General features: G+C 42.9%; 1 protein-coding gene across 1 annotated transcript; it reads right to left on the reverse strand.

The window, feature by feature from the left end:
• Nucleotides 1-2375: 2375 nt before the first annotated feature.
• On the reverse strand, nt 2376-3302 carry LOC146796931 (olfactory receptor 1f45-like). Its single transcript, XM_085630268.1, has one exon. The coding sequence runs from the start codon at nt 3300-3302 to the stop codon at nt 2376-2378; it is 927 nt and encodes a 308-aa protein (XP_085486394.1).
• Nucleotides 3303-16178: the final 12876 nt, after the last annotated feature.

Consider the following 16178-nt stretch of genomic DNA (forward strand, 5'->3'; position numbering starts at 1 on the left):
TTCAGTTCTGAGACTAGAACCCAAAGCATTTTATGCTTGATTGTGTTACCTGTGGAATCACGATATTCATTTTGGGTCCAAAAGAATAAATTGTCATTGAAAGACTAAACACAGTAGTAAGAGTCACTCACACTTAGAGTAGTCACACGAGGTTCAGCAAGCTCTAGTGCAAGCACCAGAGCATGTAGCTCTGCCAACTAGGCGGTACAGTCCCCTAATGCGTGTGTATGCATGACATCGGTCTTGAATTCTCCATCCACCATGCTACCCACCCCTATTGCGCAGGCTGCAGAATAAGCATGCTTATAATCCGTCGCCGGCTGTGCCAAGCCATCTGTGTAAATGATACAATGGTAATCCTCAAGCGGGCGCATAGACAAATGAGCAGGATGAACGAATTCATACTGTAAGTACTCCTGAGTTGGCAATGAGGAATCAAAAATAAACGTGACATCCGGAGACGTAGGTGAAGTGGCTCACTGTATCCAACGGGGATGTAAGGCTTTAGAATTTCGTACACTAGCTTTCATCACTGCCTCAAGAGCAGGATAAGGTGTCACAACCAACAGGCGTTTCCCTTGTGTCAGCGCTCATTCTTTTAAAATCGCCATCTGTACTGCTGTCAACAATTTTTCGACAGAGGAAAACGCATTCCAGCCGAAGTGTACAAGTGTGACTTGTAAGCAATAGGAACAGTGTCTCCTTCATTAAACCTCATGTAAGTGAAACCCACAGTGCCTGGTATAATTCTTATCACCAGGTTTGTGTGGTTATCACGAGTTAGTAAGTACTTAGATTCAAGAATATCAGACTGCAAGGATTTCAGAATAGCAGAATGTTCAGGAAGCCAGCAAGATTTGGAAAAAGTAGGTTGTATCAAGGCATACAGTGGCTTGATACACTGGGCATAATCGGGAATGTAAGTATGTCCGAAATTCTAAAATCCCAGAAAGATTTTAACTTTTTCAGAGTTTTAGGAGTTCGCAAACGTGTGCATTTCTCCAAGAAGTGATTCGCAAGTCCTCGACCTTCATTACTGAGCTCATAGCCCAAAAACAACGCTGTGTACTCCGCAATGTGTGATTTTGCAAAGTTGAATTTGTTTCCGAAGTCCACAAACATAACTATGATGCGGTCCACATGACAGAGATGCGGCCATAATTCGTTGTCTGTGAGATAAATATCATCAACGTTCGAGTACGCATCAGGGTCAATGCTGTCCAACAAAGAGACGACACGTGCGGCAAAGACGCCTGGGCTGTTTTCATAGCCCATGGCCAACCTTTTAAATTGTCTTTGTTTGCTGTCAGAAGTGAAAGCTGTCCATTGACTACTAAGAGAGGACAGGTTATTACTAAAAAAGCCATTGGAAATGTAAAGTGTGGTTTTAAACCGTTTACGCACAAGACTGTCCACAAGAGCAGAACGTGGGTGTTCTGACCCGCACAAGTCCGACAATGTTAGTTTAAATGTTGATAATCCAAAACTAGGTGGTACGACCCATCTGGTTTGGTTACAGTGAAAAGAGGATTATTCATGGGTGACACACATCTCTCAATCACACCTTGATATTCCAATTGCTTAAGGAATTCCGCAACAGGAGCTTTAGCCTCTCGCCCCATGGGATATTGGGGTTGTGGCTGTGAAATGGACCGCAATGGAATCTCGTGTCTGGGCGGAAGTTTATCCCACAGAACCTGAGTACGGTACAACGCTAGTGCAAGCACCAGAGCCCACTTTTCTGCAAAGTTCTGCGCCTGCACCTTGCGCACAGTGTGTGCAAAACCACGGAGTATTACCTCCTCCCCTCTCGGAGCGGCTAAAACAAAAGATGGGGGCCAGTCCGCTGCAGCTAAAAAAATGTCAAATGTAGAGGTCAGATTTTTCCCAAAAATTCCTTTTATTACACGCTGTATGTCACCTTCTATTAAAAGAACTATATCATATAGTCTGTCAGGGGGAGCCACTCTAGTGTCAGCAGTTTCCACTGTAATAAAAGTGTCAGTTGCAGTCGCTTTCAGATATGGACGCAGTGCTTGCCGCACTATTGTAACCTCTACTGCACTGTCTAGCAGCGTCAGGGCCCATGACTGGTTCCGAAGCTGTGTTCTCACTATCTGTAGCATACCTCGTGGTTAATGCAGCAACCTTCTTTTTCTGAAACTGAGGGCGTTGACGTGGAAAGTCATCCTGCTTGCCTTTACCGTCAGCCGGGCGGGGTTGCTCACATCCTTCTGCCGCGTTCTCCTCGACCGGCTTGCGAGCCGGATGTTGCGATGTAATGATTGCGTTTTAAAGGTATTAGGATGTAATGACTGCGTTGTAAAGGTGGTTTTCCTCCATCATTACATCCTCATGTCTGAATGTGATGCTTCTCAGAATATATGCCAGGTTTTCCGAAGAACGCCTTTTACCTCATTGTTCCTCAAGCTGTAGATGAATGGATTTACCATGGGGATCACCACGCTGTATATAACACTGATCGCCCTGTCATATTCGTAAGAGTAACTTGATGATGGCTTGACGTACGTGAAAAAAATTGCACCGTAGAACAATGAAACACAAATAAGGTGCGGTGTGCAGGTGGCGAATGCTTTGCCCCTTCCCTGCGATGACTGAATCTTCAGTACAGCGAAAATAATATTCTTATATGATATCAGAATTAAAATCAGGGGCGCCATGACAATAAGAGAGAATAAAGTCAAAATGACTATTTGATGGGCGAAAGTGCTGGAGCAGGAAAGCTTCCACATAGGTGGGATATCACAGAAGAAATGATGGATTTCTTTGGAGTGGCAAAACGACAGCCTGGCAGTCATGGCTGTCTCAACCACTGTTTCCAAAGACAGTGTCACCCAGCAACCAATCACCAACTGGACACAAAGTTGCCAGGTCATAATGCTGCTGTAGTGCAAGGGGTTACAGATCGCTACGTAGCGGTCAAATGCCATCAGCGTAAGGATAAAACTGTCCATGTTTCCAAAACAGTAGAAGAAATACATCTGGATGAAACACTCATAGAATGAAATGTTGTTTTGGCCAGAAAAGAGATTGAAGAGCAGTTTGGGGACTGTGGTTGTTGACAAACAGATGTCCACCATGGACAGATTGCAGAGAAAGAAATACATTGGGGTGTGCAGCCGGGGACTTCTGAAGAGCACAGAGATGATGGCAACATTTCCAATTAGGGTGGTACAATACATGAAGAAGAAGAGCACAGAGAGGAAACAATTCAGCTGAGGGTTTGTTGATAGTCCCAGAAGTATGAAGTCAGCCATGACGCTTTGGTTTTCCTTCACCATTGAACCAGTCTCCCTGTAGGATTAAAGCAAAGGTGACATCATTAGTATTTAATTATTAAGTCAATTCAAAGATCTTTATTTCGGCCACTAAGACCATAAAAGCACAAAGTAAATACAACACAATTTATTCATCCAATTCTCCTAATAAAACTCTCATTGCTGTAGATACAAATTGTTCAAAAAAAGTGCATTTGCCTTACAATGTTATTTCATAAAATCCCGATAAAAATAGAAGTTCAGGGAAATAAAAGGTTACAAGATGCAAACTTGCACATTTCTAAAATATTACAGGATATCAGTTAAAAAGCACCAGGCCCAATACTGAAATAAAATGACCAAATCATGTGGGACCCAACATTAAAATAGCTCGACGTACGCACCGCATGGAAAATAAAAAACGTGAAATTGAATATGCAATAGGCATGCTAGTGTCATATTTCAATATCTTAAAAACCTGTATGCAGAGTTAGTGCTGATGTTTCTGCATACCTGCAATAACCATCGGTGTCTCGCCTTTTTGTACCCTTGACAAAAAAATTATACATGATATTCTGTCTCAGATGCATGATTACATGCCGGACATCCCAAAGTGGGTGTGCCCACCCATTTGTTTGTGAAAGCACATAACGGAAGTACCCCATGCCTGAACTGCAGATATAGCTTTTTGGCAAGGGCCGGCTGAATATCGTCAAGGGTAGGCTCTAATCTGTATTGATTTTTTATCTCTGAAAACACTGCAGTCAGTGAGCCGGTTGCAGAGCTACCCAGTATTTGGGTGAGTTTGTACTCCCTGTAACAGTCTATCAGAACCTTCCTGAATGTTATCAAGCAGTTTTCTACAGCATTAATCGACAGATCACCCCTTCCTATGGCCGCCAAGGAATTATTGATAAAGACCAGCCATGGGATTTTGCTCACACCCTGTAAGCTCAGCACTTAGGTCAACTGTTCTCTATACGCAGCCAAGTCTGGGCTGCTCCATATGCATCGCCAGAACAGGAGAGACCTAAGAGTAACACCCTCAGCAATTGGTCTGACCCCAAGGTCCATGCGAAGCGGTAGGAGCGGAGAGCTTATGGGGAAACCCAGCAATTGCCTGTCAAAGGAGTTCTCAATTTTTGTTAGTCAGTTGGCCGGTGGCCCCAAATTTCTACCCCATAGAGGGCTGCGCCGCTGGTTTGTGCTTTATAATTTTCCACTACCGGTCCCACAGTTTTGTGAATACAATTCTTCTGTACCTTTGCCAAACCTCCCCCACCATAGTCTGTGCCAGATTTAAACTTGCCTTCCTAATTTGTGCACCGCAATCCATTTTTTAGTGAGCGTAATTCCCAGATAATCAAAAACTGTCACTCGCTCTAGTGGCTTCATCTAGACAGGGATTCGATCAAACACTATTACCTGCATTGAATACCACGAACTTGGTTTTCCGCAAATTGGTCTCTAACTCCCTGTTTTTGCAGAAAAGATGGAAAGTGTCTAAGGCCCTCTGAATTCCTATAGGTGACGTTGACAGCAGGAGGGTATCGCCGGCGCACATCAAGGCCGGTACTTTACGGTTTGCCAGCTTAGGAGCGTCGATATCCCTCCCAGCAGTCAAAGCCTCTACTAAGCCATTAATAAAAAGGCAAAAAAGGGTCGGGGACAAAAAGCTGCCTTGGTGTACACCTCTATCTATGGGTATGGAATCAGTGAGCTCACCGTTTTTACCATACCTAATTTGGGCATTCATGGAGTCGTTTCAGCTGGTGACAGAGGTATGGAGGGTTCCGAGGTTCAATAAAATAGCCCAGAATGTGTCCCTGGGCACCAAATCAAATGCTGATTTTAAGTCCACAAAGATCATATAGATGCTGCCACCCTCTGTGCACACTGTCTTCCAATATAATAGTTGTAACTGGTAATAATATCAATCATCCCAAATACTGAGCTATTTATTTTTGAATTGCAGCACGTGAGGGTATACATTTTGAGTTATTTCCCATTGTGAGTTAGCAAGTGGAAATAATGTTGATGTTCATTAAAGCTGCTCACTATTCTGATCAGGTATACTTGGCCAAGCTTTATGGTACAGTCTAGTGCAAGGAGAGATGGGTGGTGAAGAACGCTTAGGTAGACGGGAACGGGTCGGTCTACCTTGTGATAATAGGAAGTAGTCAGTTGTGTTCATCTGGCCATATGAAAGGGTTTTCTGTATTTTGCTGAGGACTTCATTAATCTAATCCAATTCAAGTCATCTAATTCTATTTGAATCCGAATAGTCAACTAATACATGGAACATGCTGTTTAAATAGTGGATGACACTGCAGATGTTCCCTTTATGTAGAGTCAGCATAAGGACTATTTTGAAACATGGTGGTTGACATATTCAGACATAGAAGCAGGCTGAATTCGAGATAAATCAGCCCTCAATGATATTTAAGATACAGGATTTCCTAGGTGATTTCTTGTAAATGGCTTCAAATGCAGAAATGGAAGCATTCAAATGATAGGAGGACTACTTATGCCATCTCGAGGAACTGAACGTGCAGCCCCCTTCATGAAAGCAGGAATACCAATACAAGGAAATGGCATCAGACAGAGGATGTCGTTCTCTAATAGAACCACTGACTGCACCCTCCAATTCCTGCAGTTGCTACCCACAGAGTAGAAACTACCTTTTGCAAACAATTCTATGTATGGAGCTGTTAGGCTGAATGAATGCGATGTTGATGTATAGCTATACCATGATATATGCAGGCCCGACAACGGCAATACCAATAAATGCACTGTAAACATATGCCATAAACTATGCCCACATAACAATGCCAATACCAATAAATGCAATGTCAGTGTATACCAAACTCTATGCGTGCATAACAATGTCAATACTAGTAAAAACAATGGCAATGTACGCCATGATGTAGGCACGCATAACAATTTCAATATCAGTCAAGACAATATTGATTTACGCTGTGACAACTGTATGTACAATACTGAGGATGTTGGTAAAAATTATGTCAATGACCGTCACTTAATTTGTAGAAGTTTTACCGAACTCATATCATTGCTGTCTGATTCATCCAAGTTGACCTCCCCATCGATCCAGAGTCAGACAGGCCTTGCAACCCTAAAACGTGCCTATCGAGTGACAGGTCACTGGTTGGGTCTCACTTAGCCCAAAGACAAAATAGCACATGGGGAAAACCCTGATTGATCCCACACAGACAGTTGCATCATAAACAGGTCAGAGGAAATTGGCCCCAATAAAACACGTTTGGCCAGAGGCGCGCTTTCCCCAAAAATACCACAAAGCTAAATGCCCCATGCAGATAGAAACACTCAGCCAATCAGGACACAACATTCACAACAGACATAGTAATCACACCAGTGGCGGCTCGCACAGGTAACATTTAGGTTTAGTGGAGTTCGACATACGACGGGAAAGTGGAGAGTAAATAAATAAATAAAAACACTTACCTTGCACTCGTAGCACCACCGAGTCGAACTCCACTACCCCCCCACCCAGCCCCGCCCCGCCCCGTCTCACCGTCCCACAGCGTTATCTGTGCGAGCCTCCACTGGATCACACGCTCCCCACACCAGACATCTGGACACATATATACTGGCCCACACCAGCTCTTCCCAAGGTTAAGAGCCACCTGTGTCTCCTTATCAAATGACTATAAACTTGTTATTTATGACTAAGATGCTTTTCCAAGAATGCAAGTTTATTGCACCTCATGTGATGTGTATATTGTAGGCAGAAACTCTGTACAGTGAGAGACTTTCTTCAGACACAACTCTGTCGATACTCTCCCGGCCGCTGCATTTGATTAAACCAACATGTCTTTGTTTTGCTGAATGCCTTATGTCTTTTCATTTATTTAAGGTAAATTCATATTCGAGCAATATTTTGGCAAGCCAGTCAGAAGAGATTGGTTTATGGAGCCCAACTGCTGCCAAAGGATATGGACCCCTGCCAGAACGGATTCACATCTATGCTACAAGATCAGTGAGCAGATGCCATAATTGATTAGAAGTTCCGCTGGAGCTGGTAGAAGGCTTAGAAATCAGAAAGGATATGACATAGGAAACAAACATAATAAAATCTGTGCCAATACAGAGCAATGTCTTTTAATACAGACATGAATGAAAAGACACAATGAAATATTCTAAATAAAATCACAGTACCCTAGAACTTTCTGGGTTGAGTCATGCCCTCAGAAGCTACTAAAGCGCTTACTAAAGTACTATGGTTTAGTTAACCTGGGGGCTAATGTACAATGTTTGTCTATAGAAAAAGTATTTCAACGACTAGTCTGCCATTGTGTCTCTTTGAGCCTCTTTGACTATACTACTAGTTTGATTCTTATCCTTCAGTCAGTTGATAGATGGCTCCAGAAAAGGAATTACAAGAAACACTACTAGCTATGATAAGTCTGGTCTTTGCCCTTGTTTCCCAACAGCCTACTGTGAGTATATGGAGGCTGGGCTAGGAATAGTGGTTCAGCCCACACAACAGGTTTGCCTAAGCAACCATTACTCACCTGTGGTAGCTAAATTGGGACAGTAATTCAGTCTTCCAAGAATATGATTTGTAATGTGTAACAGAGGTGATTACCAAAATGAATGTGTCTCTGAGATGCCTATGAGGGTAGGGTAAGATCCACATTTAAAGGAATTAAAATGGTTTGTTTGCTAGTGTCCTAAAAACACATATTTAAACCAAACAGCATAGATGCAATGTTGTTCATTGAGATGTCAATCCGCATCTAAATATTCAAATTTAACACAAAAAACCTAATTCATACATTTCATTTGTTAGATAAAAATAGTTACAAAGTTCATCAACTGGCATAGAAATATAATAAAAATCCATCAAGTTCCATCCAAAGCACAATGGGCTTTGAAACATCACAAAGTCTTCAGATAATGCCTGTCGTCATACTGCTAGATGCAGGCATTGCTAGGTCAATATCACAGTGACACAAGCCAACACATAATTTGCAGCTCCACCCTGAAGAAGTCAAAGTCATCAGCAGGAACCACATGAAACACTTGCATGCCATTTAGGTCAAATCAAAATGCCCTTTCCTTAAAAATAGCACTGAAGACCATTGAAGTCTTGGTCACCATTCGGTCTAGATATGCAGCTCAAAGATGTTATATCTGTGGATCTACTCTATTGATGTTGCCGGTGCAACTTTGACCAAATTAGGCAATTTTCCTCAAGCTGAACCTTAAATCAGGTGCTAAGGGGGCTATAGAAGGATGCTGTTGCTGGTTTCCAGATTCAAAAGGGAAAACACTAATTTACAAAAACCTGATTCTTCTGTGGATCTTGAGAAATGGTTCTTCTGAAGTAGGCATTGCCCTTGTTTCTGGGGTGTATATAGCTTCTTGACCCATATCTTCTTATGGGCTCCTTTGACAAGCAGCCTTCCCAAGAGAAATAGTTCCAAATAATCCTGTGGACCAGGTCAGTAAACAAGATCTGATTTTCTGCAATAAAGTCATGGGCAAAGATAATCATGACAGATAGAGAGAAGCATAGTCTTCTCCTGTTCCCCTGACAAGAAATTGAAAGTATTGGAGCAGGCCATGGGGGAGTGGGGGCACTACCTTCTTCTTCCATGTTTTAATCTGGTTATGAATTCAAAGCCGTTGCTAAAGTAATATAATGTAATGTAAAGGGCATTTCTATATTTACTATTACTCTAAGGAGTGTCCTGGCGCTCCACACCTCCAGTGATAACTGACTGAAAGCGATAACCACTAATCCTGTTTAAAAAGCCATGCTTTCAGTTTCTTCCTAAACTGGGAGGTAGCAAAAATGCTCTGTGATTCTGAAGGAAGTTTGTTCTATGTTGAAGGTCCTAAGAATGAAAAATGCCTGCTCCCTGTTCTGGACCACAAAATCCTAGGAATTCTGGCCAGAGAGGCTGGCTGAACGCAGACACCTGGATAGAGCATAGAAGCAAATCCTTGCTCTGCGGTACCCAGCGTCTGTGTACCAGGAGCAAAGTCTTGAAAAGGATCCTTTTCCGGATGGGAATCCAGTGCAGCTCCTGAAGATAAAAGGATACATGAGTTCTCAGAAAATATGTGAGGAAAAAATAAAACTTCTCCTTACAACACATTATGCTCCTGTGATGTATGTATACATGCTTGCGTTAAAGAGTTGTCATGTAGTACTATAGACAATTTCTAAAAAAACTGGATGTTTATAAAGTGCAGATATTTATTTTCAAAAGTTCAGTGACATTTCTGAAACATGCATTGTTTTAAAATGCATAATTTATGGGTAGCTCATTTACAGGTGGTTCAAAATCCAACGTGATTGTATGCATTGTTGTATTGGTGTACAGCATTCTGCTAATTTCAGGAGTATGTGTAAGGTTTTTGTAAATACTATGGAGGGTTGTCTATAGGAACTGGTAGTGTATGCCTTATAAGTGGCTAATATATAGAAGTGACGTTTAGGAACAGATAAACAAGGACTGAAGGATGACAGTTTGGAGTCACCTGTAAAACAAAACTCGTTTAGTAGGTCACCAAGGCGTGGAGTTGAAGCCGGAGAGTGAACTGTTATATGAAATATCCCAACAACCCAAAACCAAGTCCCGGAATTCACTTGGGCTGAAGAAAGATGAAGACATATATTAAAGAAAAAAGGGTTTGCCCGTCACAAGATCTGAGGGTGATTAACAAAAAAACATGCTATGGATAGATTAGGAGAACATAAATAAAAGAGAAATTAACCATTGTATTGGTGAGAAACACACACTTCAGATTTAATAAATGTGCACTCTGTAGTGTGCCCTGGGCCCACATGCTACTAAGGTGAATTACACAGACACATGATGTATACTGGATAACTGGCCCAGGCAACGTGCGCCCGACCTCTTTTATTTGCAGGGTCACCTGACCGGTGACGCCTGTGATGGGTGTGTGTACAGTGTGGGTTAACACTGGGCGGAACACTAGAATGTGCACAGCAGGACACTACACACTCCTAGCAGCATGCCAAGATGTATGAATTCAATATAATAACGTAACAAAAAGAACAATTATCACACCGGAGATCAGACGGATAAATTTTTGGTACTACAATGCCCATGATCTCCCACAACTGACGTACTTGACGGAAGAAGTATGACTTCCCCGAGGTATATGCGGGGAAGCAGGTGAGTTAACCACAGTTTTCCGTAGTTAGCATGGGGATACAAGGGAGTCTCACCGTTGAATCCGTTTTGACAGTTCTACGAATTTCCAACGTCTTCGCCCAACTGTCATCTGCTTCTACAGCGCTTACGTCATCCTCCAGCTGAAGCGTGCCACTGCAGCTGATCTCGCTGCACGCATGCCTACGTTCTTGGCAGCCATCTTCACTTACTGCAGGACAGCATTTCAGTTTCTACCAGTGACGCATTACACTCCCTGCGTGGCGCCACCTTTGGTTACCAGTGCTTTTACTGATAATATTTCTAAAGCAGTTCGCATCGGAGAAACGGAAGCACTACGAACTCCACGAACGATCACTCAACTTTAAACATCTTCAAGTTGTGTTCAGGTGCTGTCACAAGCTAGATTGTGTGCAACTATAGAGCAGTGTCTTGGCCCTTTACTGCTTTACGTGTACCTTTGCTGACGACCACTGAGCAGTAACTGTGATGAGTTTGTAGCTGATGGGCACAGCTTAACTGTTACTACTACAAAGTCGCTTCACAGTTCATCTTTTTTTCTCAACCAGCACTGCCTGTATGTATTTATAAGCATGACTGTTGCCTTTTACAGTTCAGTTTATTGCTCTTGCTTCTTCCTCACTAAGACAGCAGCTCCTTGCTCCTGTTTCCTCTCTACTCTTTTAGCGAGCTCTCCCTACCCCAGCCATGGCGTCTGGGTGCTTGTGGAAGCTTTCTCCACCCCAATCATTCTTACCAGGAAAGGATGAGCTCCGTTCTCAAGTGGGAGGAATGGAGGGAATGTTTCAGGAATTACATATCCACGTTCCATGACGATGAGAACTTTAAGGGCGATAAAAAGTACAAAATGTTGTTACAGTCTTTGGGTGCGGGAGGTATTACGGTTTATAATAGCATAAATAACAAAGTAAGAGGAGAGGGTGACAGAGATGTATTTGAAAACGCTATTGATGGCCTAAATACCAACTACAAGCCCACTGTCTGAGTGGGGGTGGACAGATACAAGTTCTTCCACAGAAAACAGGGCAAGGGGGAATCCATTGACGATTATGTCTCAGCGCTTACGAATTTAGCAATTAATTGTCGCTTTGGGGATTTACACAACAAATTTATAAGAGACCAGATCGTCATGCAAGGGTCTAGCACAAGTATTCAAGACAGTCTATGGGCTAAGGAAGAATCCCCACTACAAAACATTATGGACATGGCAAAAAGGGCTGAACTTACTGGTCGCTGCGCTAAAGCAGATTAATCTGTAAGTAGAGTAACGGATTCAAAACACGTTTCTAAACAGAGCAGGAACAACAGGAGTTACAAACACGCTTTCAGTAAATCACAAAACAGCAACAAGAGGCGTTGCTACAGGTGTGGTAGCTTCTTTCATATGGCCGATGACAAGAAGTGTCCTGCTTGCAGTGTAAAATGCTCAGATTGTGGTGTCATTGGACACTTTCAAAACGTGTGTCACAGGAAAACTGCAGGCTCAGTCAAACTAGTTGATGGGGAAGAGGCAACCTACTCTGACACGTCCGACGACGATGACGTTAACATGTTTGTCCTAAACATAGATGACAAGTGTGTTTCCAAAGTCAGTGAGACCAGCACCACTCAGGCAAAGAAGCCTGTCTGTGACATGACCATTGAGGGAGTTGAGATACGTATTGTGGCAGACTCTGGTTCCCCCTACACCATCGTCAACAACAAAGTCTGGGAAGACAAGTGGTTCTGCACCTAGGAAGACAGCTGGATAAAGCAGACATCACCATCAAAACATTTATGGGTGACCCTATAGAGGTATGCGGTTAGAGAATAAAAATTTTTGCCTTCAAGGGGAAAGAGTCATCAGGCAAACTCTGTGTATCCACAGTGTTAGGATGGATGGATCAAGGCAACCTAGGAATCATACTTGACCCCAATAAGTCTGACCCTGTCTTGGACGTCCAAAATGATGAAGATTACAGCAAGGCCTTGTTAAACAAGTTCCCCAGAATCTTCAGTGGTGAAATTGGTGCTTTGAAAGGGTACCAGCACAGCACAGAATACAGTTCAAGTCTAAGGCCATCCCAGTGGTACACAAAGCAAGGAATTTACCCTTTTCCGATAAGGATGAGGTGAAAGCACAACTAGACAAGCGTCTCCAAGATGGCATCATCGAACAGGTTAAAGCCTCAAGATGAGTTCCCGCATCTGTAGCAACATCTCTTGTTGCTGTTTTGCGGTTTGTTGAAGGCTGGTTTGAAACTCCTGTTGTTCCCGCTCTGCTTAGTTGCGCGTTTATAATCTGTTACTCTACTCACTGTGCCTTCCTCTTTATTTTCTTTTTTCTCAGATAGAACAGCTTTGGCGCAGCGACCAGAAATTTCTGCCTTTCTGGCAATGTCTATATTATTTGTAGTGGGTATTCGCCTTTAGCCCATAGACTATCTTGAATATTAGAGTTGGACCCTTGCATGACGATCTGGTCTCTGATAAATTTGTTGTGTAAATATCCAAAGCGACAATTAATGGCTACATTTTTTAGTGCTGACACATAATCGTCAATTGATTCCTCCTTGCCCTGTTTTCTGTGGAAGAACTTGTATCTATCCACCCCTACACAGACGGTGAGTTTGAAGTAGGCATTAAGATCCTCGATGGCATTTTAAAATACATCTTCTTCACCATCTCATCTTACTTTCTTGTTTATGCTATAATACACCTTAATTCTCCCGCACCCAGACAATGTAGCAATAATTTGTACTTCTTCTCAGCCGTAAACTCCGCGTCGTCGTCAAATGTGGAAATGTAATTATTGAAATATTCTCTCCATTCCTCCCACTTGAGCACAGGTTCACCCCTTGCTGGTAAGAATGACTGGGGAGGAGAAAGGTTCCACACGTAGCCTGAAGCCATGACTGCGGGAGAAGAGAATGCTAAGAAATTGGTAGGGATGCAAGGCAAAGATCCGCTGTTAAGTGAAAAAGTATCAGAGCAATTAATTAAACTGTGGAAAGCACAGATCGCGTGTATGAGCACCTACTGAATGTGCCGGTACGATTATGTATGGTGAGTCGATTTTGGAGTAGGAATACTTATGCTGTGCCGATCCATTAGCGTTGAAGAGCACTGAAATTCATTTAAATGCACAGGCCAATATGACGTATGTGCAAGAGAAGCAGCTGACCATTGGCTAAAGACGTGGGAGAACCGTGAAACTGTCACAGTTGATAAACGGTGAGGCGCCGCCGTTCTAATTGCAGTGTGACAGGAATTCCTCACGCTGCCTGGTTAAAGTTTAAGGGTTGAGCATTTGATGCCAGGATCCGGAATGTCCCAATCAAACTTGTGACAAATGGCAAACCAGTGATTTAGTCAGAGTGTGCTGATGAATGAAATGTATGTTTGACACAGCACACTGTTGTACACAACAGCCTGCTCTCACGTACCCCCTAATATTTTCAAGAAAGTCTGTCAGGTAGCAGTTCATCCAGGCGTGCACTCCTAGGTTGCAGTACTATGCAGATCACACTAATTCGCGCAGACTGACCTTAAAACAAGTCTTTAAGTAGCTTGCTGTAATCCTCTTGACAATATGTTACCGAATGTGGCAATGGCTTCTAATAGTCAGTTCTTGCATACGATTCAGGTATCGTAAAAGAGGTGTGTAGTAGTCCTTAGTACATCTGCGCAGAATCTTGGATCTCCTGTGGATTCACGTTTTGGTGATCATCGCCAAATTCTGTAAGGAACTCTCCTTGGACACGTTGTAGTGATGTAAGCAACTTATTTATTAACTTCACCAACACAGGCTCCTTGAAGTGCGGAGCGTAGGATACACAGCTGCTCAGTGAGTCACCAGCTGTCAAGTGCCAACATTCCAAACTGACAACTGGTGACAGGCTTGCAGCGGTACGGTGTCCAGAAGGGGACACAAGAGTGCAGATCACAACACAGTTGGAGGAGAGCAATCTTGGTATTACTGGTGTAGCTACTCACTTGGCATTATAAGTAACTGTAGGTGTACGGTCTATTCAGGGATACGGATGATATGCAAATAGGCTTTATTCAGGAGCATTCTTAACCAGGAACCCTTTTTGGGGCTCGAGGATTGGCGAGCAACAGAGAAAAAGAAGAGTGGGGACCGCACCGAAAGGGGTAATGTTACATGTGCTCAGTTCCGTATGTCATGCAGGTGTTAATAGAGTGTTGTAGTAGATGGATAATACTGAAACTTTAGATACCATACAGAATAGTATGGTGTACTGCGTGCCCAAGTTGAGAGCTCCCATTGATGAGCTAATGAAAGTGCACTTTCATATCACAAGAGATACACAAGACAAGTATTTCCTAATATCAATTTTAACTTTTTTCTGGTCTGCAGGGGAAGGAGATATGCAATAAATGAGAACAAGAGGATGAATATCGGTTATAAAAAGCTTTTTTTTCTTAGTTTTTAAGAGTCTTACAATAGGGAAACGTCTTCTCCTTCCAAGCTGATAGGTCCTTGTTAAAAAACCTAGTAAGGAGAGTTAGGCCATGCCCTAGACATGTCCAAAAACACCCCCCCACATATACCTGGCCATATATGACTGAAATGGATAATAGACATTGTAATACATATGAGCAAGGATTGGCTTTATGGCGTGCAGTGTACACTGATGGTGATGCAGGGAATTTTTAGGTCTAAGTATGCATGGTATGCTGTGAACCCGGACTTAAATGGGGAGTTGTGTCATATGTACAGAGGCACTTTATAGAATTAACGCCTATATATGGTTTAACAGAGCTATTATGCTGACAATTTACTATTTTATCTGACATCCCACAGGTTTCGCTCCAATGGTCAGGTAGGAGAGCCTTATGCCTCTTTTAACACATACACATCCATAGTTAAAAGAGGGTAGGTGGGGAGATCTAGGAGCCTTGAAGAAGGTTGAGCGCCCAAGTGGGCAGTTTTGAATTCAGCTGAAACATCTTGGCATACGAGAGATGCAGGAATCATTGGATTTCCACTTGAGCAACCGGTTGAACTGTTTTTAATCATGGTATGAGACCCGTTGAATAAATATTTTTGGGGTACTTCCATAACCATTTTTATCCGGAACTGGACCTCTGTATATAGTCCAGATAGATATATATGTAAGAGCTCCCGAATTCGGTTGAGCCAGCAAGGAGGCAGTGTCCTACCTAGGTGAGAAAAGGCACCAATGATGAAGCATGCCAACATTGGGTGGGTGAGGTGTCTCATCTTAATATCTTTAATGATCCTGTAGGGTAGATCTGTTGTCACAGACACAATAAGTCCCTCAGCTTTCACATTTTGTGGTGTAGAGTTTGTAGTTGGCATTTGCCGTATTCCTACCAGTCAGTGAGACAAATGGGCACTGGGTGTTGACCAAATGGTTCATCCTATTAGGATGGGAGGGACAGAGCTGCTCTCCACCCCACTTACCTTTCAAAGGAGGTGCCTCAACACTCTCAGCACATTTCCATAGAACTTGGGTAGGGGAAGGGAGAAATTTCAGAACAAGTTGACAGATCTAGAAGATTCTCCCCTTCAAAGGCTGGCACCAGGTATAAATATTGGCTACTCAGACCAACCCTTCAGTACACTCCTGGGCCTGTGGACATTACAGACTGCATTGTTCCCCAGAGAACTGCCCTGCTGCTTGAGACTTGCCTTTTTTACATGAGGATTGCCCTGCTTCTT

The sequence above is a fragment of the Triturus cristatus genome, chromosome 10 (assembly GCF_964204655.1).
Source record: "Triturus cristatus chromosome 10, aTriCri1.1, whole genome shotgun sequence".
In the NCBI taxonomy this organism is placed as follows: Eukaryota; Metazoa; Chordata; class Amphibia; order Caudata; family Salamandridae; genus Triturus; species Triturus cristatus.

Excerpts from the sequence above, each read along its gene's own strand:
- LOC146796931 (XM_085630268.1), bottom strand. The coding sequence starts at position 3,302 with ATGGTGAAGGAAAACCAAAGCGTCATGGCTGACTTCATACTTCTGGGA.